Source organism: Anser brachyrhynchus (genome assembly GCF_964034855.1).
Source record: "Anser brachyrhynchus genome assembly, chromosome: 1".
NCBI classification, from domain to species: Eukaryota; Metazoa; Chordata; class Aves; order Anseriformes; family Anatidae; genus Anser; species Anser brachyrhynchus.
Genome location: NC_137694.1, coordinates 190,867,005 through 190,893,472, shown reverse-complemented (window position 1 = coordinate 190,893,472; position 26,468 = coordinate 190,867,005). Strand labels below are relative to the sequence as shown.

The 26,468-nt window shown below is 43.8% G+C and overlaps 1 protein-coding gene across 10 annotated transcripts in view; it reads right to left on the bottom strand.

Moving 5' to 3' along the window:
- The window catches only part of LOC308188400 (phospholipid-transporting ATPase IB-like), a 56,784-nt gene that overhangs the window by 11,118 nt on the left and 19,198 nt on the right, over window positions 1-26,468 (bottom strand). The window contains exons 1-3 of one of the 10 annotated variants that reach the window (XM_080577356.1): window positions 24,860-24,953; window positions 17,889-18,042; window positions 7,324-7,468 (exon numbers count right to left, since the gene is read on the bottom strand). In XM_080577356.1, coding sequence (XP_080433482.1) covers window positions 7,324-7,468; window positions 17,889-17,928 — 185 coding nt within the window. In that variant the 5' untranslated portion in view covers window positions 17,929-18,042; window positions 24,860-24,953. Of the gene's footprint in view, window positions 1-7,323; window positions 7,469-7,675; window positions 7,834-17,888; window positions 18,043-18,971; window positions 19,424-24,701; window positions 24,954-26,468 lie in introns of those variants that run through there. The other 9 variants (XM_080577357.1, XM_080577355.1, XM_080577358.1 and 6 more) reach the window with 9 other exon arrangements.

Genomic DNA, 26,468 nt, shown 5'->3' with positions numbered 1-26,468 from the left:
CAAGACTTGAATCCTACAGCTGTCACTGCTTAAAGCCGAAGTGCCTCACCAGAGCAAGGCAAAGAACCAAAAGCCGCCGCATCTGACCTGGGGTGACCACTGTCCGTACTCCAAGCAGCTGTTTTGTTTCCACCTTTTTCTGCTCTCCCCAACTGTTTCCCTATGGTTACGCTGACAGCTTGCATACAGAAGTTCACGTGCTGCCCCAAGACAAAGCGGGTCACAAAGCAGGTCAGGCCTTTGTTTAAAGGACATTCTTGCACCCAGCCCTCAAAGATTTTCCAACAAAGCCACTGAAACGTTGTACAAGAGGAATAAATCTGTGCTCCTGAATTACCTACACTGATGAAGGTGATTAGGAATATTCAGATGTATTCAAATGAATCCATTTGAACAATCTCCCCTGCAAGTCAGCTTCCCCCCCTGCTTTCTGTGGGCTAGCATGGTTTGGGTCTGTGGCAATGAAGCACTCAAGTTCTGCTGAAGAGCAGGTCACTTCCAGTTAAATGCAAGCCCTCACACACAACAGGATAAAAAAAGCAGCAGACAGCTGCCAGCTGGGCAACTGACCGCTGTGTTCAACAGTGCTTCACACAGGGGGCAATCTGCACTGTAAGCATATCTTCGAGATGTCTGCACCGAAGTTATAGTAATGAAGATTTTGAAGTATTGCATTGTAGACCAAAGCCTAATAAAGGCAAGGAGATAAGTACAATACAAACTGATGGCCTTTGCTTCTTCTGGCAAGCAGCGCTGCTGCCCTAAGGCACAAGGGCCACTTGAGGAGTGACGGCCAGTTTTACAAACCCAGCGTGGCTCAGCTGTCTGGGCCTGCTCAGAAGCTGCACCAGCAACAAGCTCACCTTCAATCACTTTGTTTCAGGTGTTAACTTTGCACAGACCACGGTTAAGACAAAAGCACATGAAAATACATTACGAACTGCTGTCCACTGGGGCACAACAACCCTGTTTCTCTCCAGTTCAGTAAGAGCAACCCCCAGACAGGGAACGCTTTTTCAGAATTCCTAACCTACAGCTCCTTGTGCCGAGTTACCCCCATATCAGCAGGACTTTTGCCCGATATAGGCAGGGGAAGACTGCAAAAATTAATGGCATGTTGCCAAAGTGTCCTGCCACTAGAAAGGCCTCCTGCAGCAACACTCATGGCAGTCTCAGTACAGAGCAGGCATTTAACACGACTGCTTACGCTCAGTTTAACTGGCAAACAGGGTCACATTTATTACAAGTGGTAGCATTTTGACTTCCAAATCCTGTGTGCTGGAGGATTCTCCTAAAGCTCACACGTAGAATAGGCCTTTCCATTTGTTCTCTATTCATGTGATCCCTACAGAGGAGAGAAAAGGCTCCCGGCTCTTTTTCAGTAACAAATACATCGAACAAAGAATGTTTAGAAACCAGCACTAAAAGCTCTGTAGGCATGACATTGTTTCAGCCCGCTCCGATATTGTCAGATCACCACTACAGAAACATGCCCTTGCTTCTCAGTAGCCCTCCTGGCAAGCACGACTCAATAAAATATGGCTGCCAAACAGTTAACCCAGAAATACTACTGCCTAATAGATTCAGCTCAAAAATACATTCACTTACTGTACAAACCCAGAGCAGGCTTCACGCTAAACAGACTGCATTGATATGAAGATGTCTGATACCAAGTCACAAGCTGGCTAGCTACAGATGATGGCCTATCTTCAAGTTGTAGCACTGACTTCAGTTTTAAAGCCATTATTTAATTCTAAGTGTCAGCAAAACTTCAACAATTGCTGTTCCATTGACAGGCAGAGGGTGGTAGGAGAAATGAATACTTACTGCTCTTCCAGAACTGAACAAGGACCTTCACTACCCCAAAAAACATGGAAAGCAGTTGGTAATGCTTGAGCTCTATTTAGAGCAACATTAGACAACTTCTTACTCTATTCTCTTCTACTGACACAAGCCCAAGAGCAGCTGATGATGAGATGTGTTGATTTTTGTGTGTGTTTTTTGTTTTTTAATGTCTGCTGTGCAGATCCACATCCACTGACACCAGTGGGTAGTGAGGTCTGCAGAACTAAGCAAACTATACTTAAGACTGAGTGGGACACTTCAGAAAACATCATTTATTGTACACACCACCCCTGTAAGTCCTGGAAGATGCATCTGCATCAACTCAATCCTCAAACTACACAAAACATCACCAGAAAATTAGTTTCTTCCTGTTTTCTTTTCACTGGACATAGGTCACTAGCAGTGGAAGAAAAAGTAGAAATGCAGCGTCATAACTGAATTTATACTGCTGAACAGGAGCCAATATTTATTCAACAAATGTGGGAAAGCAGCTTTGTCTGCACAAAGTCAGACTGCTTTTAAACTCTGGCTCCGGTGTCTGAAAGATGCTTAAATAGTGAATTTACCCGAAGGGAGAAAGAGACCCAGTTTAATTCTCCTGCTGGGTTGCTACCGCTGATATGTGAAATGTCTCCCAGAGATGGGGAAAAATAAAAACTAGGATGCCAGAAAGCTCAGCATACAGGTACAGGGGCACCACAGCTATCTTGCACCTGTTCTTTCTATTTAGGCATTTTGCCCAGGCAAGATCCAATAGTTTAACTGTCCAGGGGCTCAGGACCTAGGAGCAGCCCACTAAGAAGAAAGATGCAGCATCTTGGAACACACCGCCACAATTGAGCACGCAGCACTGACACCAGGCACAAAAGGCTGGTTACTTTTGGTGAGTTTTACTGGCTAAAGCTCTCCTTCTATAGCTGTACCCAAGCCTTTCCAAAATGCTTTTCTGCAGTCAAGCAAGCGCTCTGTTCACATGACAACAGAAAAGATTTCCAAATGCCATACAGACACCACCACAAATGACTACAGTGCCTGGACCCCAAGCAGAACCGAACACAAGCAGTTTTACCTGAAGAACGTTTAGATAAATAATTTTTTAGTGCAAAAGGAAAGCCTTCCTATGGCATAAATGCAAATAAATGCACCTGCACACAGCACACTTCACCATTCACGCTTTCAAACCAGATCACAGTGAACATCACCTGGGATACCCGCATTAGCTGGGTCTGCACTAACTGGCTTTTGAGACCAGCAGCACCAGCAAGAACCTGCCCATGTATTAAAAAAGCTCACACTGCTCTGAAGCACACGTGGCCTCTATAGTGCCTATTTATAAGCTAAGAAAGCAATGCACTTTGTTTCATTTAACGTAACGTACGACTGAAATTCAAGAGGAATCCAGGCTGGGGCCACAGCTCTGCCACCAGGAAGCACCTTGCAAGCAAGCAAACTGACGGGACAGCCTGAGACTGCAGCCAAGCTGCCTGTTAACACGGGTCTTGTGTCACTGCAAGCCTTGTTACAGCCATCAGTGCTAAATTCCTTGTGGCGATGCTGCTGCCTCACAAAGGCAGAAGTTCCTTTTCACAGTTTTGCTCGAGTTTTAAGATGCTGCTCAGCTTGGAAGTGGAAACCAAAGGCTTCCTGCCCACTCTTCTAGCACAACTTAACTTTGGCCTATGTGGTAGCACAACTCTCTGAACAAGGTATTTTCTGGATATCAATGCATCTTTTGGGACCTTACTTGCAATAACTGAGTGGCTTAGACCACTTCACCAGTGATACTGCATACACTGGAAGAACGTTTCAGCGAAGTCTCATTCCGTATAAGCTAATGAACACAGAGTTGATTCCTGTATTAATAAGGAATACCAACAAATTGTACTTACATGAAAACCAGCCCTGCAAAACATTTTCACTTTATTAAGCAAAACAAACCCATCTTCCACACACTACCAAGGAGGTATTAGGAAAGATACTTATGCCATTGTTTTATTCATCTCAGAAGTACCGATACGGCAATCTAACTGCTGTCATCATGCCCCATCTTCATTCTCTGTTTTTACAGAGCCCAACACAAGTTTGTTGTCAAACTATAAAACAGAGGCTTGTGAGTCATCCCCCCCACTGTTCAGATAATCACTTTATAAATCATACTTAGTAAGAAGGAGCTACGATTTAAATAGCTCAAGACCATCAAACTCAGGTAGCAAAAACGTTTCCCATCAGCACTACCAGCCAGGCTGCCACTTCTGCACAGTTGTTTTCACACTACACTGATCTTCTACGTCATCTGGGCAGAAACCACCACCACCAGTCACTGCTGAATCATGCCAACACCACAAGAGTCACAGGTCGGGAACATTCATGATTCACTATTATTTTGTGCTTCACACCTGAATTACAGGGAAAACAAAGTATTTTAAATCAGTACAAAGAAATCCTTTTCCCCCAGCCAGTTGAAAAGAATTGAGAAAAAAACAGGCTGGGTGCTGTAAGTAGCATAGAGCTGTGTACAGAATGGCTGTAAGTTTTCGGAACACAGATTTGTTTCATTTCATACTGAACTTTAAAATTAAACACAGAAATACGCCCTATTAAGTGAACAGACGCATGCTTGAACCGTGTATATTGAACAAGTCAGAACAGCTACTAGTTAGCTTTTATAAAGCTACAAACAACACTGGAGCTACAGGCATGTTGGACAGTAATTAGAGTAATTACATTTGTCCCATTTTTGCATGTTTCAAAGCTTCTAAAATCCTTCAGCTACAAATGGAACACTGTTTACCTTTATTTGAAGCTCCAAAGTTTGATATGAACAAACTTTCAAACTGAACACACCAAGTGGTGAAAACAGCTAAGATGCTCCTGCGAACACAATTACTGCTGCTACAGTGTGATGAAGAATGGTAATACATATAAAGGACCAAACTAATCTAACCTACGGTACATAGAAAGTGTTATCACACTGAGTTTTGAATTTCATTTTTTTTTTTTATGATAAAGTTTGAAATGCACAGTAAAACACTCAACCGCTGCTCCTCAAATTTTCACAAGCTCATTTTTTTACACCATGAAGCCTGAGGAGAAAAAAAAGGATAGAGAAAATTTCTTCCTTCTACATCCTTCCACTTGCACTTTAAGATTTTCAGAAGTGTTAGTTCCTCATCCTATTTTGCCATCCACTTTGTTTCTGCATTAGTACTGTACGCCGTTTATAAGTTGTATAGGGAATTATCGATTTTGCAAAACTTGTCCAAAATAGAAGACAGGGATGTGTAGCACCTTTTCCTTTTTCTCCCACAACAAACATGAGAGTTCGTTTTTAATACTGCCTGTCTCTTGGAAGGGAGAATCAATAAGGATGCCCAAGGTAATTAGAAAATTTTAAACCAAAAGGAAAACCACATTACTAACCCACCCTCTGCACCTCCGTTTCTCGCCCTATTTTGCTCAGCTTTGAGCAAGCTACTCCATACAGTGCGTTACGGTTTCGGAAACTTCTTATGAACATCCTGAAATGCACACTGGAGTTCTAAGAATTCTTGGCAGTTACCAAAAACTGACAGAAGTCACATGAAGTTAAAAGAAACTGTTTCATTATCTCCTTCTTTTTACTGCTCTAAGCCTTTATGTAGGGGGGTTATCTGCTCGCACAGCACCTCGCGCCGTGGCACACAGTGTCACTTTGTACAGAAACAACACATCTTCAAATCCAATGGCACTGAGTCCAAGAAGAGTCCAAGAGTCCAAGGGCAATAAAGGACTGTTCCTGAAGAGAAGCTCCAACGTACACATACAAACAAACAAACCACCCATACTCCACACAAGGCACCCTTGTCCAGGTGCAAGTGCACATCACCCTTTCCTTTGTTTCTACTGACCTGAGGGAAGAAAGAGAACTCCAGATAACGCAGAGAGCACAGCCAAAGCCTGTCACCCTTATAAGTCATAGGGAATGATCACAACTTTCTCACTAAGCAGGAGCAAGCTATTATAAAGTGAACTTAATTTCTAAGTGACACTGAGGAGCTAAGATTGCTGATTAGGCAATGCAAACATCTCTATTTTCCTCACCATAGTACCTGCATTTTGTCCCGTTCCTAGTATGCCAATACTCCTCGTGACTCAGGCTGCCCTGAATAAGATGCAGAAAAGCTACTGAAAAACTTTTATAGCTACCAGAGGATGGCTTCCAGACAGTGAGTGGAACACAACAGCTTGCTCGGGTGTTGATAATAGGACTATCAAGAACAAATTTCTAGTAACATGTTTCCATGAGATTTAGCCAAAACTGAATCCCTTCAGGAAAACAAACTACATGTTCTGCCAACCTTCATTCTCTGGTTCTTTCTGTAAAGCAGGAAAGATGCAAGTAATTAACCGTTTAAAAAACACACACACACACTAATTCAGGTCATATTTAACAAAAAAAAGAAAGTTAAAAAACATCTAATGTTGCTGCCCATGTAGAAGAAACAAAACCTGAAGAAAATCATCAACTTAAACTCCTCCTAAACCACTGCTTTTCACAGACAAGTATACAGTAAGTCCAAGATGCGTGGAAAACCACGTACAAGTAAGTTGTTGCACTACACAGGACACCAGCATTCTTTCAGAAGATATTCTTAGAATTGCCCTTGATGATATACACACAAAGTACAACAGCTAATGGAAATCACCATTTCAACAGGATATAACATCCTTTCTTCTTTTCACAAAGGCACTCATTGTGTAAACCGTTCCTTGAACAATGACCCAAACATCTGTACTAACAGAAGCCTGCTAAATAACACTCCTCTGTCATGACAGGGGCCATCTGCTCACCTAGCTAACCGATCACTACCACGTTTGCGCATCTTACACATCCTTGTACATTTTTCAGCGCTCATTTTTTATGTTTCCAAACTGGTATCACATACCCTAAACACACACCCCTACAATGAAAGGGCTCCAGCTACCGAAGAAAACTCTCATTAGTCTAATGAAGACCACAACTTGTTTCTTGTGAAGAAACACAACTTGACCATAGCCTTGCATGCGCCGGGCTGTGAGCTTGCAAACACTATTCACATCCCATTAAGACTTGCTTTTTCCTTGCTTCCTATCCTGTGCTTTGTCAGACTTTGACTAAGTTATTGTTATGGCTGAATGCTGCTCCTTTTCAAGAGAACAGTTTGGAGTTTGTATATGTGGAGTTCATATAGCCATTTTTATCCCGATCTCAGGCTAGACTGTCATGGGTTAACTCCTTTGTCTAAGAACACTGAATTAGATGCTGTTGTTCCCAAAGTCAGGGGAGCAGCGAGCGAAGACCTTGCCATGCACCTGAGCAGCTCTGCGGGCTCCGTCTCTCCGTGCCGATGGCACCGAGCACCTCCTCCTGCTGCCGGATCCGACCCTCCTGCCTCAGCCAGAGGAACCTGGGGGCCGAGAGCCGGCGGCAGCACGGGGAGCAGGGGAAGAGCTCCCTACCTGACCCAGTTGTCGCGGAACTTGCTCTGCTGGGGCTGGTTCACGTAAATGGTGCGGGCTGGCGCCTCGTCCAGATCCGCCGAGGACGTGGCTCCGGACATCTCATCATCCGCTTTCTTGTAGCCCGCGGGGGAACACACGGGTCCTGTGGGGAGAGCGGGGCCGGTCAGCGAGGGGCTGCGGCACGGAGCCCCCATCCCATTCCCCCCATCCCATCCCATCCCATCCCATCCCATCCCATCCCATCCCCTCAGCCTCGCACCCCGCCCGGAGCCCGGCGGCAGCTCCCGGGGCCGCGGCGCCTCAGGGCCGGGCCACAGTCGGCGGCGGCAGCGCCCTCCCCGCCGCTTACCTCGGCGGCGGCTGATAAATAATGCAGGGCCGGGGAGGGGGCGGCGGAGCCCGCAGCGAGCCAGCTGGCAGCGGGGACAGCGCCGGGGCCCTCGGCCCGGCCCCCGGGAGGGACCCGGCCCCGCGCCGCCCCTCAGCCGCCGGCGGAGGGGGAGCCGTTAGGCGGGAGCCTGAGGGCGGTTTCGTGCCCCCGGTGCTGCCCACCCCCGAGGCACAGCCGGCCGGGCACGGCCCCCTCACAGCTCCCCAGGCCCGCAGGGAGAGGAGAAGTTGGCTCCGGGCTCGCTCGTCCTCCTGCCAGCATCCAGGAGAGGCAGGGCTCCCCAAAACAGGCTCCTGGTTTGGCCGAAGAGACCAGAAGCTGCACGACTACGGCTTCCAAGCTGACATCTTGGGCTGCAAAGCGCAATTTATCTCACGCTTGCCTCTGTGAAGCAGTGTTTAGCTTTGCATTGAGAGAGAGTTAGGTCTCCTTCTGTCAAAATTTTGGCTATTTGCTCTGTCAAGTCTCAAAGTGTTACTGGAGGCGCTGATGTATTTCAGCCTTCCCCTTCCCTTCTGAGCCCTGGAGATGCTTTGTGTTACTTAAACTGATTCCTGTGTAGTGTATTTACAGCTCCAGAAACAAGCTGTGGGTTTACAAGCTAGCATGGGGCTCTAGACACAGGAACGAGACAATTTTTTTTCACAAGAATCCAGTAAGAGGTATTTTAGGATTATTTGAAAAATCCATCGTAAGATACAACAGCTCTCTCTCAACGTTAAAGCCAAATCCAGCAACTATTTCCGATTTCTGTACAAAGCTACAGTTCTCCTGCAAACTGCAATCAGAGCCAAATGGCTAAAAAAGACTCAGTGTGTATAGGGGAGAGCCCCCTGAAATTATGTCCATCTCAACTACAGCTTCAAGAAAAAAGAGTCCTACTAAAACCTTAATATATTCAGCACTTACATTCTCACATACCACTGGCACTTGCCTTGGCTATTTAATTAATAAAAAGACCACAGCCTAAGCTGAAGTCCTACTCTTCCCTCTCAGCCTTTCCAAATGATCGATTCTTGATCAGCGGTGCAAACAGGTTCTGTATCCCCTAAACATTAACCACTGGAGGGCAACATTACCCACTTGTTTTACAAAATAGTTCAGTATCAAAAAAACTTCACCAAACTAGCAGCTGGCCAATAAAGCTAGTGTAATAAAACTAATACGCTAACATATAAACAAACAGTACTGTCTGTTACCTAATCCAAGTGTTGTGTATTGTGAGTTCACACTTTGGATGTATTAAAATCGACTTGTGTGCAGAATTGTTAGCATGTACTTTGTGAAAAAACAGAAATTTCAGAAATAAAATATGTAATACCGTACATTAAACAAGATGATGCTATTATAACAATACATTGGGTTACTCAGTCTGAAGAAACTCACCGCAACACAAACGATTGCTCAACCTTGCAGAGTATTTTACTCTTCAGAAACACAGAGCTAAGAGCACTACTGGATACTTGCTGTTCTTTCCATTGATTTCATGTTGTGTAACTGCAGTGGAGATCAAACGACAGTACCCTTAAGAGCATAAGTGCAAGGAAGCAGTTTTCATCTACTTTCCTAGTCAAGCTCCAGAACACAAGTGCAATTATAGAACAAGAACACTATACAAATTGTTGGCTTTTCCCCAGAGACAGGTTGATATTTTTTTTTCCATATGACCCTCTGATGCTTGAAATCTTCCTGCTTACTAGTTCTCTTCTCTGTCAAATATCAGGAAGCTCTGTGCCACAGCTTTAAGGATGAACTGATCAGGTCAAGTATTTAGGTTTACTTCATGTACAACATTCTTGACCACTCTGTCTCCAAGACAGGTAAATGCTGTTGTCTTTGTGGCTCCTTATTCTTTATGTATACCAAAAAAACTTCAAAGCCAGCTTGTGTGTAGAAACAGCTGTACTAAGAGGGGTTTTATTTTTTGAAAGTGGCTCAAATCAGCTGCTTCGACTCTTAGTGGAATAAGCCTCATTTTGGAAGATTATCCACTAATCCTGCCCATGAGAAATGCCTTCCACCTCCCTCCCCTATTACTAAGCAGATCGTAGCCAGAAGCCTGCAGCGACCTATGCTACTAGAAGCATAGATGCCCTCATTCCCCATATTCCAAAGGATTAAGGAGCCCTAAGCTTCTGAAGGGCTCCTGGTGGGCAGCAGACCCAGCGGCTCCAGAACACCAGAATGCCCAGATGCCACCTTCAGAAGGCATCTCCCTCCAGGGAACCAGACCACATGCAGAGCATCACTTCAACCACGTGAAGGCAACTTGCACACATGCTCCTTGGTTGAGAAAGGCTGCGGATGTAGACCCCACAGATCCTACCAACTCCAGTGGAGGAACTTAGGACCGAAGTTCGAGCAACTCTTATTCAGCAGCGTTTACTTCCGTGTATCCAAAGGAATCGGACTCATCGATTTTGCTTTAGGGCAGACCATTTTAGCACGCAGGGAAGGTTACTCTCCCTGAGGGCCTGCACCTTCTCTTATTTCCCCAAGATCTTGCAACACTGCCACCAATTTCTTTTTGTGGGGGAAACTAGTATGACCTAGCATGATTTCAGTGTGTTAATATTGTGGCTCTCCTCGCTGCTTGAACAGAATCATTTGGTTCAGCTCAGCTAGTATCTCCTTAGCGCTGCTGTTGGTCTTCTGAGTCTTCTTCCCAGTTCCCTCCACCCCTGTCCCAAAATCACAGAAATCCATTCCTAATGTCACTACCTTCTCAGCTTAGAAGTCTGTACTTCAGGGAGAAGGTAAGCAGAGTTTTTGTACCTGGCCAAAAGTTGTTGCTGAGCAGAATGAAAACATGTCACTAAGTGATTATTCTCACTCCTCCTCAGGAAAGAAGCCATGCAGTCTCAATCTCCTTGAGTGGAGCAGAAATCCCTTAAAAAGTTAAGGAAAGAACCAGAAAGACAAAAGACCTCTGGGGATACTAGTGAGTCAGTACCTGTGAAGGTACTCGAGAGCTAGTAAAGGACCATGATTTAGTAAAACATTATGATTACTACTTATAGTTAATAGAATTGAGATCCCTATGGAATTTAAACAGTGCCTAATATATCTGCTCTCAACTCTGAGGCATGAGACACTTACTGCAGGAGTCTAATACAGTTTCCCACTGTGCTTTCTGAGTTCCATCAGTCAGATGAGTTATCACATATTTTATAAAGCACAGTTGTTTAAGACTTACTTCATGCTGTTTAACAAATTTATTTTCTAAAAAAAAGATGGGATTAAAGCTTGACAAAATTAACAAAGAGCCTTATTTTATAGCCTTCTCTCATCATTAGGGCATCAAGCCTGATTTTTCTTGACAAGTTCACACTGTACTTGTTATCACTTCAAAACCAATGAATTAGAATTTAATAGTCTTGCTTCACTGGGCCTGCAAAGATGATATTTTCCATGTATACCTGTCCCCTTAATGTCTGCTTATTACTAACCATAGCTCTTCTATGATTGAGTAAACAAAGTGTTGTGAATTCCGCAGTATTTTTTATAGATTAGTCACTCAGGAAGCTTGCCAACCATCACAAGCCACAAGCAACTCTTGCAGCAATGACACCGGTTTTCTCTTAAGTAGATTAGCCAGCTAGTTACTGCTTCTGTCTGGTACTGTTCTGGTACCTTGTTAGTAGAGCAATCAAGCACCTTACCATGTTCCATTTTTGAGAACAAATGTTAATACAGCAATTTAGTATCTCATCAAGACAGCAGAACCACTAGCTATGAGAACAGCAGGTCTGCGATGGCAAAGTTTACCAGACTGGCTTCATCCTGTCAGGCGTAGATCCTAAAGCAATGCTGAGTGTCATGGCCAAGAATAATCCTGCTGATATTGCTCACACTCTTTGCAGGACTAGGATCTAGCAGAAGAAAACACTGAGCTGAAGAAGCTGACCCTGCCTGAGCAGGGTTGGGCTGCGGTCTCCAGAGGTTCCTTCTAGCCTCAGCTGTTCTGTGATCCTAAGCTTACCCAGTAACAGGACCAAGTTCAAATAAGTCACACACAGCTGTTTGTGTCACCCCACCTGCACTGAGTAACAGTTTTCAATTAACAGGCATTTTAAAGACAGCCTTCCTTGAAGTCAAACTCCAGCCTTACCAAAAGCCTTCACATTTTGTCATTCACAGAACATCTGGTGGTGGTGTTACAGGCTGAGCCTCAGAGCAAGGAGCTGCTAACTGAACATCTGAGACTAGAAAGTGTATTTAGAGAGCTGGCAGACAAGTTTGGCTTTTGCCTGCACTGAAATAAAGTTTGCTCTTGACAAGCCACCCCAGAATTGGTGACTTACCACTACTTCCTTGGGAGAATATCCCTTTCTCAGGGTTTTCTTCACAAACTATTCACCGAGTGCAGAATATTACACCAAATGAGAAGTTCTGCAGTTGAGTTGTCCACCACTTCTCATACAGCCAAGCTTCAAATTCACTGTTGAAGGGAGTTGTTTTGCCCCAAAATACATTCCTTCCTTGTGCTATTTCATCAGCTCTATTCCACATTCAACAGCAACGCAATTGGAGGGCTTCTACAGCACTCAGTAATTTAAAACTGTAGACAAGAGCCTGAGAAAAGAAGTTCTGGAAAATTTTACAATTGAGCCTTTATTTTCTAACTCCTATCTCATCAGGAGTCGTTTAAAACATGCTGCCCTTCTTTGTTATTAGGTAAATGTTCTGCAGAATAAGGTGTGGTTAGGTCATCTGCATGCAAGTGCCAGGGTTCATAATAACAGCCTTGAAATTAATACTGCAGTTGCAAACTACCGTTCACTTCAACAATTATGCAAGAGCTGCTCTACCTGAAGTTACTGGAGACAATGAGTTTCACTTGCTAAAGGAGAAGCAAGCATGGAACAATATTCCTGCCCAGATGACATTCACCTATGTTTTAGGAGCAAAGTTGGATCAAAAAAAAATTTTTTTAAATGACTGCAGAGAAATATGTAGCCCTTTTCAGATTTGTTTTACTTCGAGCTGATTTCAAATTCTGTGAAGAGCAGAGTGGATGTTACTAACGCAGCATCTTTCAGGAACTGAAAGCTTTCAGTAGGTCCAGTTAAGAAGTCTGATATTCAATTAACTTTGATCATGGAAACAAGAACAATCTCTTCAATTTTAATAGGCAGTTATAAAGCAAAGTGGAAGAGGATACATTTCCTCAGCTTTCCCAAGGGTGCTCCTTGGGGTTTGAGGCCAAGCAGAACTCCTGTAGAGGCCATTTACTAAAAGCAACCCTTTACATGTGATAGTAACAAGTGCGAGATTTCTGCAAGAATGCAAATGGTGAATTTGAAAAAGGAGAAGAAAAATAGTAGTACATGGTATCTTTGTATATTTTAGCCTAGGACTGCACTCCTGCTGGACTTCTGCTCTAGTAGTGTTTCATCAGGTTACGGGGTTATCAGAGTTACCTGAAGAGTGAACGGTGTCAGCCCTGCTAGTATCAGGGCTAAGCCTAAGCATTTAAAGTCTTTTAGACTGGAGAACTAACATTCAGCACTTCAGTCTAGGACGACAAGAAGGCCATGACAACTTCTAACAACAGATATTTGCTAGCTACAACACACTCAGTACACGAGTATGCAAGCTTTAGAGCATCATCGGGAAATGCTTATGACCCTGGAACTGAGAGGTTTCCCTTCGCCTCCATCATTCCAAGCATTAGGAACCCTGCAAACCACCTTTTACGCTAATAGGATAAAAGGTTTTCTCCATCACACAACCCTAAGAAAATGGACAATTTGTACAGTGCGATGCCTGCATTAACATTTCAGTAATTGGGTGACTACTCCCACTCAGATTAGCAGCTCGTATAGTAAAACAGAAGAAGCACTACACAGAGTGAACAGTCCCAGGGAAGACAGTATTTTTCTTACTGGCTTGTGACAATGTAAAACAGAAAAGTTGGAAGTGAACTCAGTTCTGACACTAGGTACTTTTCCTAATGCTGGTCTTCTTTTGTTTGTTATTGTTGTTGTTTTAAGATGTTGCATGTTCCAACAGAACCAGCAGGATACTGAAGGAGCAAAACATCAAGTTGGAGTTCTTCCGTAACACATTTATTCTTAAGATTTAACCTGAATTGGTGTTTGTCAACAGCTAGAGTTATAGTGGACAAAATCTTGCGTTCAGGTCAAACCAGTAGAGACAGCTATGGAAAGGTTCTGTAACAAGCCAAACCTGGGGTGCTGGGACTTGAAGCTCTCAGATAACCCTTCTGTTCAAGTCAGAACACAAAGAGACATCTGTACCTTTGTAGGTGTTTTAGAGATAAACAGCAAAGAAAAAACATTTTTATGCACAGCAGAAAAATCAGATTTTAAGACAGGAGTTTTCTTCTGTGCTAGATACAGACCAGTAAGGAAATTGAGACTCAGATGAAGACTGGCCCCCCAAAGGATATTAACAGTAAATAAAGCTTCAGATGTGTGACAGAGATGATTGAGCAAAGGAAGCGTATTTTCTGAACTCCAAGATGCAGGAAGAAAGTTGTCATCAATCAAGCTAACCCTGGCATCACAAAGGAAATTAAACAGACAGCAGCTCTATAACATCTCTCCTGCTCTCTGCATAGCTATCCAATGCACGTAGCCTAACAAAATTAACAAAGACAAAGAAGGATATTGCCGGGCACGCCGGTTAACCAGTTGAACACCGCTCAGTGTTTCCCAAGTTGCTTAAAACTAGAGTAGCTGCCTAAGAACAGACAGTGTATTGTTCTGCAAGAAAAGCTGTCGTGTTGCAAAGAGGTCACTTGTCAACCTCCTTTGAAAAAAATATATATTTTTTTTTGGACAATTTCATTTAATCACTCAAAACCACAAGAGAGATGAGTGGCCACTAGTTTGTGCATGCTTACAATCCAGACTAGAGAGTGACATGAAGCTTACAGCAAGTGTCGGTCTTAAAGATGCGTTAATCCAGTCTTCAAGAACTTAAATAGTAAAAATCCTAGAGTATAAATGCCTAACACGGCTATTTAGGGAACAGTGCAAAGATGCCTACTATAAATTTGGAGCTCAGCTAAGCTGAAAGAACAGCTTGCGTCCATTGATCAATCCAAGGATGACCGATTCGACAGCTCTTAACTCCCAAAGAGTTAAAGGCAAGGAACACAGCTTGTTTTGAACGGCAGGCTCCATCAGACAGTGAACGGAACTGCACGCTGGAAGCGGAGACAGCTGGAGCCTGAATTTTGATGCATGTGACCAAATCCAGTTGAATGATGAAGCCAAGCGTTGTCACTAATGAACAGAACAGATTCCTAGCAGAAAGCTGGAGATAAGTCATAGAATTAAGAAGCAGAAAACAGAATTAAGCTACTACAGGAATACAGATTAGCAAGAACTATATAGGGAGCACTCAGATGCATGATCACGTACAAGTACTGGATGGGTCAACAGACAAAAGAGAGCTCTTACTGAGGTAAAGGATAAGAAGTGAGTCCACCCAATAAAATTCACTTTCCTTTGTAGGAATACCATACAGCCACGTTAATCAAAGCAAGAAAGAGGTGGCAGAATACTCAGGTACAGGAAATGAAAGGTGCCCTGGGTCGCCCACAGTCTGAGTTAAGGACTCTTCGGTGCCTTTCTTTGTGCTTCTTTGAATGGCAGAAAGGCCTGATGTTTGTTCCCTGTAACAATCCTTGTATGCAACCTTGGTGAGACCACAAGAGGAATAGCACTTTGCCTAAAATAGCTGTTCTCCATCTCTCAAGTCATTTTGTACTTGCCCACTTAATGTCAAAAACAATCAGCTTCTGCTGATAATGCTGAGCTAATACAACTGCAGAAGAAACAAATACAATCTATTCTTATTCTGACCCATGCTTCATAGCCACAACTGTCAGCTACATTCTAACGCTGAGCCTGTATAACTGATAAGAAAAATTAGTCCCTTCTTCCCCTGCCCCAGCTTCCAGATTAAGTTTACAAATACTGCTCCCCAGAAGAAAAACAAACCATATACCACACAGGCTCAAATCTTTAAATGGAAGACAGGTTAAAGACACTAAAATCTAACTCCATGCGGTCGCTTACTGCTTTGGACCACAATTTCAGAATAAACACAGTCCACGAGCGGATCAGTAGAGAACTAGTAACTGATATTCGTTAAAGCCAGTGTTGTTTAATGTCCCATACTGCATTGGACAAAAATGGCCTTTCTAGACATCAGTACTATTCCACTCTCTCTTCAGCTGTTCTCCAAGCTCACTCACGTATTTGCTATCAGCTTGTCACCATAACCTGGACTTGAAGCACTTTTTCCTGGTACACAACATTGTGTCTGCTAATGATGTATGGGAATCAATATTTCGTGCCTGAAAAATGAGTCTCTGGCAGCAGATAAATGAGATTTAATAGCCTGAAAATAAGCTGAATATTCAGCTTCACCAGCGCCTGTTCAACACCAGAAATTTAAATAAGTAATAAGTTCTACAGCTCCAGAAAGCCCAAGGAGCCTCCCAAGCTGGCCCTGAAACTCCTCAGGTCCAAAGCCAAAAACATCTTCAAGTGCAATCAGTTTTCTAATAGCTGGTTCTAATAATAGGCTTTTCTCCAACTTGTAGGCAACTTTCAGAGTTGAATCCAAGATCCAGACGCTCCAGGTTTCCAACAGCTTCGCAGGTAGTATAAAGGCACTAAGGCTGAGTTAAAGGTACACTGCCAGAAGTTCATCATCAAGTTCTTCCAGCTTACAGCACATACCTGAAACAAGCCCCGTAAGGTGGCTTTGAAGGAGATAATGGGGAAACAGTTTCTAAAAGACACATGTCCCAGTAGCAACACATAAGCATGCTTTGTTACCTCCCATCTTCAACTTATCCAACATCCCATGAGAACTTGGAATACCAAGCACTGGTGTTCTTGTTTGAGGTTTACCCAGTTTTGAGACCTGGGAGAACTGTGTTTCTGCTCACCTACTGATGGCATCGCACCTCATCCAACACTGCTCTGCTCTTTTCTCTTGTTTAAATAATCCTGAATCAGCATTGCCTGCTAACTGGTAGTGAAGCTCAAAACACAGCTGCACACATTAGAATGCACTGAATACAAATCCTTTTCCTTTCCAGAGGGTTTAGAGAACACTGGATTTAGAGCTCTTTTATTTAATGTAACTTAGAAACTTTTTACCTAGAAGGCAACAGACCAAATGCGGACTCCACTATCCACACTCCTGAAAACACATACCATGTCCATTCTGCACGGACTTTCAGCCTCTTGGACGGAGACGGTTTTACAAAGTTCATTTTGAATTTTCAGCTCAAAATCTTCCTATTCAAAGGAACAATCTTAACTGTAACACTGCAACCACAGCACTTGAAAACACACACTGGTAATTCCACTCCCTTCTTCCAGTATCATTATTTACAGTTCCTGGAATTTTATCAGAAATTTCTTTACCAAAGCAATTTAAAAAGTGAACATGAGGTGGCAGAAGTTACAACTAAACTGGATTCTGATACTTGGAAAAAGAATATGCATCTCTTCTGAATAATCCCACCGACCAAGGAAGACCCCGTATCTGACAGAAGTGCTAAAATGCCACCTTAGAGAACTGTAACTGGTAATTCTATTTGTGGGCCACGCATACAAGTATCAAACATGGTGGATCTATTACAAGTCATTACAAGAATATTTCAGAAACAGACATCAGAAACCTCCCTAGCATAAGTCACAACTAATCCTTACAGTTAAGTCTGCTCTCCTCCCATTTTTGAGGCACATTTCCCTGTATTAATATTGGTTGAAGCTAAAAATATCTTCAGCACATCATAATTCTATTAGCATTCTGGCACATGAGTGCTTTTTTTTTTTTTTTTCATTTCCATAATGCATCTGTTATAATTTACTAACAGCTTTAAACGTATCAGCTGCAAGCACAGCTGATCTTGATTTCTAAGAGAACAATTTAAACAAGACAGAAATGTTTTCCTCTCTGTATGCTGATGATGTAAAGCTCTCCATATTCTGATGCTTCCCTACTAAAAGCTCCGAGGCCTGTGACATTGGCTTCCAGCCAATGCCAGATTAGAAAGGTTTACCGAATACACGCTGACCTTTTGCTCTAAAGCATTCCCAAAGCTGCTGTTCTTCATTCTGTCCACCCACAGTTCAGAATAATGCGCCAAAGCAGCTGCCCGTTGTACTGTTACCTATAGAGATGCATCTCTTCCAGCGATGGCACAGAGACATGATGTTCGTTCCGTCTTGCACCAGCTGCACGAAGATGAAAACAGCAGTAGTCCTTCAAAGATCTCTACAGCATTAGCAGGTCTCAAAGCTGATTAAAGTGATCCTCATGGCAATCTGTGAAATATATGTTTTGCACTTTCAAATTGCTCTGCATTCGATTCACAGTAGGACACTGTGGATTACGTGACTGTGTATATGCCCCTGCACAGAGACTCCTGTGGCTCGCCTTGGAGCATTTTAATATATTTCAGAAAAAAAGGGGAATTCAACATCATCCTGTGTTCTTGCACTTGAAACAACCGTCCACCCCCTCCTGGACTCTGACCCTTCCAGACCGACTTTCAAAGCAAATTCCACAAGGTAAAATCCTAATAGAAGGACATAATACAACTCTACTTCTGTTCCCTTTGAAGCTGCTATCTGTAGTGTTAGAGGTTATGAGATCAATTCATCTCTGCAGGTAGAAAAAGCATTTTCTTTTTTTAAACTTTTCCTTGCTTCTGAACAAGTATTTTGGATATCAAACAATAAGGTTAAAAACCTATTCAGCTCTCACTTCAGCTATTAAAAGTCCTTTGCCTTTAAAGATGGAAAGTAGTTTTCACTTCTTTTTCACCTGTAGTAAACCTATTAGTATGAGCCTGGCTTTATAGTCACGGGGACTTACATGGCTCCTACAGCAGCTTTACAGGGTCCTTCCCCCATCCGTTCCACTGTCCCCCTGCAGACCATTGGTTTGCTTTTGGGATAGGGACTAGAAAAGGAAGCATCAGCTGCGTGCTAAAAGCCTCACAAGACACCCTTTTAAGGCAGCAAGGATTTGGCTTTTTGGATCATAACCTAAGTTACCATTCAAACAAAGTATATGATCTCCAGGACACTTCCCTGTGGAGGACCTCATGCTGATGCAGCGTGGATATCTGCTCCATGTGGGACCCATGGGCTGCAGGGGGACAGCCTGCTCCACCAGGGGCCTCTCCACGGGCCGCAGGGGAACTGCTGCTGCGTGCCTGGAGCACCTCCTGCCCTCCTGCTGCACTCACCTTGGGGGCTGCAGGGCTGCTTCTCTCTCAGCTCTCGCCCCTCTCTCCCAGCTGACATTGTGCAGTGTGTTTTTTTGCCCCCTTCCTTCAATCTGCTCTCCCAGAGGCCCAACCAGCATCACTCACTGGCTTGCCTCTGGCCAGCAGTTGGTCACTTTGGAGCTGTCTGGAGCTGGCTCTGATCTGACACGGGGCAGCTGCTGGGCTCTGCTCACAGAAGCCACCCCTGCAGGCCCCTGCTACCAAACCCTTGCCACAAACCCAGCACAAGCAGTCAGGGCCCCTTTAGGATACCCTGGGTATGTTTAGTGAAGGGCTGCAGTTGTGCTAGGACAGCTGAGAGCACTGGGACAGACAGACAGCAGGTAAGGACCACAGCAGGTAAGAAGCCACAGCGGGGTCAGTTCAGTCTCTCAGAAGCCACGTGTGAAGCCCATCCCCTACCCCGGGCTGGAAGCTGGGCAGAGCAGGAAGCCTGAGCATCACCTGGCAAGTGGCACAGCTAAGGCTGGTAAGAGATCATCAAGTAACGGGCATCAAATATTCATGAGCAAGACAATGACAGGAAATCATGGCAGATACTGCTAGCTACAAGTAAGTGTTTTTTTTTCCTCAGGAGAGGAAGATACTCAAAATTTTAGTTGCTCTTATCTAGCTTTCATTAGGGAAGAGTTGCATAATGCATGAGGAAAACATCTGAGCACAATGTTTGGGAACACTATCTATTCCCTACATAGATGAATCCGTGAGCAAGAAGTATTGTATCTGTTTGTGCTTTGTGTACAGCTGTACCCAGGCTAGCCTTGGCTAGCCTAGATTAGTGATTCCCTATTATAGGGCACATGAATGACTTATCTCAAACCAAACCCACTTATCTCACCTTCTCCAGGCCAGCAAGATCTGAAAGCAGACTGCAACAGTAGCACACACAGAGGTAGGAAAGCTAATAACACCAGCTTGGCCTGGCCCAGATCCGTCCCAGCAGGATGCCGACTGATTTCTGCCCTGGGTTTGACTTGCTCTCTACAGCCTCAGAGCTGTCACAGCCACCCCAGATTCCAGCACCCGACCTCAAAGGCTCAGCTACAACTGAAGAGGCCTCTGTAACGCCTGCCTAAAATCATTCTGGATGAAATTACAACCCAAGTTAGCCAAAGTATTTTCATTTTTTTAAATGTAAAGCAGCAAAAATTGTACCTCATGCTCTCTAATAAAGCTTCCTTCAGATTTTTCTCAACTTAGAAGCTGATACTTACATAGATAGAGTTCTTGTCTGCTGTGCATATCTGTAAGCCTGATGTATGTATTTTGGGCAGAAAAAACTGCTATAAAGAACACCTGATCAAAATAAAGGATTATATGAGGATATAATTAGATCACTCACCTTTGTCATGTTATTTCTTTTCAAAGACAAAAAGCCTTATCTAAACACTTGTACTGCACTGATACCGTAATTTCAAATCTCGCAAGATAACACCTTTTTTCTTTGATATAATAGACCTGACAGGTATGCGTGTTTGGTAGGACAGAGACTGACGTACCCATGCTATCACTCTCTATACTGACTGGTTTTGTGGTCCTGAAGATGGGTATGAACTCGTTACATTTTATTTCAAAGAACATCAGTAAGAAAAGAGTACCTCAGCATATACTTGCCATTAGCCTCTTGCGACTACTCCAAAATCATTCTAGAATAAAAGTACCAAATAAAATTCAAGTTCCTCCACCCAAACTGCATAGTATTCCTCATCAAGCAGAGTGATCCAGCTCAAATTCTCTCTGAATATATCTGTTGCTAAACCTCTGAGACATCCTTTGGTGGCTCACGCATACCCCCTTAGCATTACTCAGAACGAGTAGGAGACAAACCATTTGCAGGGTACACTCAAGAAAAGGCAGGAGTCTTTTAGGCTAGTACTGTTGGCACGTTTACCATCAACAGTGCACTGCCTTGTATCAATACTGCTTTTTATTACGGGAAATCCGTCCATGGATAATGCTGAGTATCAGCCAGTCAGTACTGTCAGCTCCAGGAACTGAAAGAGTGAGTCAGTTAAAAAAAAAAAAAGTTTTAAAAGGTTTTTTAATGCTTTGTTTTTAAAACATCACTATATTTTAAAATGATGGTTTGGGGACTTGTTTTTTGCTCTTTAAAAAAAAACAACATACACCTTATCTTGTTGTCCCTGACCCTTCATATTAAGAGTCGTCAGGGTTCTCTGCTATCACAGCTAAATTGTTTTGCAGTGCAGGTTCATTTCCCCCTGTACCACCTGGAAATTGTGCTAGAGCTCCAACATGCAGCTGATCTGAAGTATCATGAAGCTGAAGCACTTGGAATTTGTTTTAACTCTGAAAACAAAGTTCAGTCCTGACGTAACAGATGCCATTGCATGAAGGTTAGTGATAATTCAGCACAGTATAAGTCCTTCTGAGTCCAACATTTGCTCTGGTAAAATAGCAGACTTGAAAATAAGCTTAAGTTAGTATACAGAGCCACAACAACCTTTTACCAGCTTAGTATTCACTCGGTATCCCATTTATTGGGTACATTAAAGAACTATAAGGACTTGATAAAAAAACACGCTTGCAAACAGAACAGAGAGACATGTAATTCCTCACTCGAACGAACTTATTAACAACCCCAGCGAGTAACTAAATACCAGATCAGCTGCAGAATTACACTGTCTGCTCCTACAGCGACCTTGTGATTATACGATCAGAACTACGTGCTAGAATAAGCCAGGACTGCACAGCTGGATTTACTAACGAAGTACTAAGCAACTGCAAATACTTCAGATAGTCACCAGCATAAGCACACCAAAAGAAAACCTCTAACCACCTACATCAGAGATTTAGTTCAGTCTCAGTATGCCTGGCCACCAAAAGACGGCTCCTTTTTTGCAGTCAGGGCATTTGGCAGAAAGGGCCGAGGTCGGTCAGAGCTGCGCAGCCCTTTGGCAGCGCAAGAGATCTCCCTCGGCTAACAGGGTCCAGACCCTTTCCAGTCACTTCCAGCATCCCTATCTCTGAGATCAATATATCAGACATGCCATTTACAAAATTCAGCTATTCTTTGAGTCAAATACCATTAAATGTTTTGGTACTGAAGGAACCCTTTAGATAATAGTACTTAAATAATTTCTGAGCTCTTCAGTTTCCCAGAAACCCAGCCCCAAGAATTCAAGCAAGTTTTAGTCCTCCCCTGGCCTTGGTTCCCTACAAAACCAACCATATCCCTTACAGTATTTTGCTAGAAATCATGGGGTAATTTACAAACCATGTTTTATGTTCAAGAGCGCTTTGACATTGTCTTAAGATGTAAAGCATTCTAGTATTTCTTCACAGCAAGAAAGCTTTAACCTCTTGACCAGCATGGCTATGGCATTCCACAAACACGAGTCTACACGTGGTCCTCAGCTGGGCTGCCCACACTGAAAGACCAAATGTGCCCAATCTGAAAGAGGAAAAGTTTTAGTTCAACATGTTCCTGGGTAACTGCACAACATCCTCACATATATGGCTATCACTGTAATGACTACAGTTGTTTTAATGACTACAGTCGTTTAAATGCCACAGAGTTGAGACCAGCGCTTAGCTTTCCTCAGGAACATTGTGATACTTGGATAAAGCACATTGGATATAAACTCAAGTAAGGCCATATAAAATGGAAAGTTACTGGGAAATTCTGCTGGGAACTGGGCACAGCTCTGCTGCAATTCCTGCGGGTCTTGTGCCTCCCTGCCTTAGGGCAAGGGCTCTTAAGGGAAGTGTCTAGCAGACAGCAGCTGGTTCATTCCCTGTGAGAGGCTGTATTAAAAACAGTCATGCCATTTGCAACTGTAAGAGCTTACTGGGTGCTTACTGAAATACAGCTGCAGTGCAGAGGCTGGTCTTTTTTTGGTAAGCATCCTGATATCCTTAGGGAGCAGAACAGAAACTTTTAAAGGGTGATTCTTATCCTGGCAGCCTCTTTCCCTCCCACTCTCCATTTCCCACGCTTTGCTCCTTAAGGCAGCCTGAGTTTCTCAGAGAGGAGCCTACACCTGCTCTTGTGGGCCAAATGTGCTGGAGCAGAGGTTACTGCATCTAACAGCAGCACTGCTGCCGCTGTCTCCTAAATACCAAAACTTGAAGAGGCTCCTTCCAGCTGTGCTCACCTAGCGATGCTGGCTGCTCAATCCCTAAACAAAAAAGAACCTCACTAGCTGCAGTGATATTCAAAGCTTCACTGCTGTCCTTATTTTAAATAATTTGAAGTTAAATATAGGGTGAGTAACTTAATGAGCATCGGTATGTCAAGTGTTTTCTCTTATTTCTAGTTTTCTTAAGCTATTAAGTGTCCTACTGCATCGTCGTTCTCTGATTCATTGGTGAAAGGCAAGCACTTCTGGAGGCCAGGAGCATACTGTTGGAAGAGCTGAACTTCACATCCACTGATGGGAGTCCCAATAAATGGAGGTTTTCTTTCTGTAGGAAGTAAAATATTTGTGCTCCTCAAGGAAAAGGACTCCACAGAGTTTAAGGACTCCACAGAGTTTAAGCTACTGAACATAATTCAAGCTCAGATCTGGTCCCAGAACTACTCCCACGCCCCTAGCCCTGAAACTCACGACCACTTCACTGCACGCTGAGCCCTCCAAACCTTCACTCCGCGTGGAGGAACCACTTAAATACACCTCCACAAATGGCTGGTGAGCTGTGCATCTCCCCTTTGCCCAGGCAGTACAAGGGGCAGCATGAAGCCCAGCGCAGCCCTGGAAACCCGCGCAGGGCCCGCAGCCAGCAGCACAGCTGGTTCCACCAAGTGAGCAGAAAGTCATAAAGCAAGCACTTTGCTCCCTCTTCACTCCTGGCACTTCACCGTGGAAAAGGAAGTAAATAAGCCAAGTTTCTGGCAAGCCAATGAGAAGGACCACGAGCCAGAAGGAATGCCACAACCAGCTTAAGTGCATTTATTCCTGCTCCGGTGACTCCCTGAGTACTGGCCACAAACCATACCAGTTAGCAATTACTGTAGAAATCGTTGTCTGCTACAAGACTTCGGACTTGGGCATTATTCTTTACAGCTCTGTTTAGACTAATTGTGTTTGTTATGAAGCCATTTAGATCCTGAGTACCTTACAACAGAAATACAGATGACATTTGGTTTACATACCATTAGAAAGCCCGTGTTGGAGTAATTTCAGGATAGATTCGGTACAGCTGAAACCCATGGGAGCTGTGCTGGGATGAACTGGCAAGCTCTCCAGCTATTACATGTCACAGCCCCATGCAGTACTAGCTTACCTGCTAGTTCATTCCAGGAGGTTAGAAAGCCCTAGCACGCTGTCTCAGAACAGACAGAATGAGTGGGGGGAGCACCTAATTACAGTATTTAACCGTTCTCCTGCTGCTCACAATGTTTGTCACACAAAACATTAAAGTGATTTAAGATTCATTTACTGGTAGATCAAACCCCACAAGTTCAAGCTCAGCTTTCCCGATCACAGGACCAACTTTTCAGATGCATTTCAAATGACCACGAGCAGGCGTTGGGGCTTAACCCGGCGGCAGCTCCGCACCACACAGCCCATCTCTCACCCACCCCTCCCAGCAGGACTGGGGAGAGAATCAGAGAAAGGTAAAAGCACAGGCACTCGGAGGTTGAGATAAGGACAGATTAATAAGAAAAAAAAACGAGATGCAAGGGAAGAATAAAAGCAAGTGAAGCACTTCGCAATTGCTCACCACCAGCCGACCGATGCCCAGCCCGTCCCAAACAACAGCAGCCCCCCCGTCCAGCCCCCCCAATTTTATTGCTGACCATGACGCCACATGGCATGGGATGTCCCTTTGGCCAGCTCCCGGCTGTGTCCCCTCCCAGCTCCCTGTGCACCCCCAGGTACCTCGCATGGCAGCACGAGGAGCTGAAAGGCCTTGGCTCTGCGCAAACACTGCCCTGCAACAACTAAAACATCGGGGTGTTATCAGCATTGCTCTCAGCCTAATTCCAAAACACGGCACCACACCAGCTACTAGGAAGAAAGTTAACTCCATCCCAGCCGAAACCAGGACTCCAGTGGATTAACAGCTTCAGCTACTTGCACCTGAATACCTATCTCCAGCCAAATGTTCAGGCATAACCAATGTCTGGTTGTCTGCTCGTAGCTGGGGGTTCAAGTTCAGAAGCCTGTTCTTAGTCCTCCTCTAGTATTTATCCCTCCAAGGTTGGTATAAAGCAGCTATTCCAGGAGCCATTAGGTAGCACTTGGATCTCGTGCCAGTTTTACATTCTCGTGATAAACACTGCCAGATGTGCCACAACTGCCTGCAACTTCAGGAAGACAAGCCTTCCAGCAGGCACTTGTTATTAACAAAACATTACGTGGAGGTTTTCTTTTAAGCGTATTTCCCCGGCTTGTATAATCAAAGATTCATGTTCTTTACCATGGACTGGAAAGCGAATTAATTCGCAGAGCAGCTCAGCACATAGGGAGACCGTAGTGTAACCTCGAGTCATTTAATATGAGAATTTTCAATTCCCAGTTAATTTTTAATCAAACAATCTCCAGGTTACTGACAGCATGCCTCAAGTCAGGAAACAGTAAGCACATGCATGCAAACACACGCAGTATAAATATAAGAAAAAAAAAAATCAATTTCCAGTCTCTTGTTCTGCGCTCTAATGGTGTTTGAGTAAGATACATGTCTCCAGTGATGAATCAGTCAATTCATCTGTTTATGGATTACTATTTTTTTGGAAATGGAAAAATGGATTAATTTTTTTTTTAATTATATGTACTGATTGTGCACCAGAGCCCATATCACCACAACATCTATAGAGGACTCAGCAAATGATATAAAATAAAATCTCTAAACATGATATTTATTAAAATCTAGCAACCCTCTAAAGGAGGCTTTTATATTCCCCGTCTCCACAAAACCTTTAATCTGTAAGAATTACTTGGCATATTGGTTTCTTTTCAAAAGGTGGGAGGGGAAGAAGTGCAATGGAAATTGGTTTCCCAATGCAGAACAGGAGCCTGAAAAGACAGCCAGGTTGAGCTGCCCCTTGTTTTGTGAGCCATCCTTCTCCTGGAGATTAAGGTACCTGGTCCCATCTGCTCACCATCTTTTGAGAATCAGGCTTATAACAGGCCTGATTCAAAGTCAGCTTTTCTATTCCCCTGCAGCCATTTCAGCTGCATTCAACAGGAGAAAGATGCTTGCAAACAAATCTTGTATCCTAGGTTGTCACAAAACATTGCATTGCGACTTTTGAGAACAGAGTTTGAGAAAAATAAGCCCGATGGAAACGCTGTTCCTGTACCACAAGCTTCTCTCTACCGGGCAACACCAGCTATCCTTTGCAAGTCACGTTTAAACCTCCTTGCTTTTACACATCACTCTCATCCCAGTGCAAGTGAGGATTCTGATTGCACCCAGAACTGCCAGGTTTCAGCTGAAGGAGACAAGAATTGCCTCATCTCTCACCATTCACACCTCCTGCTGCAG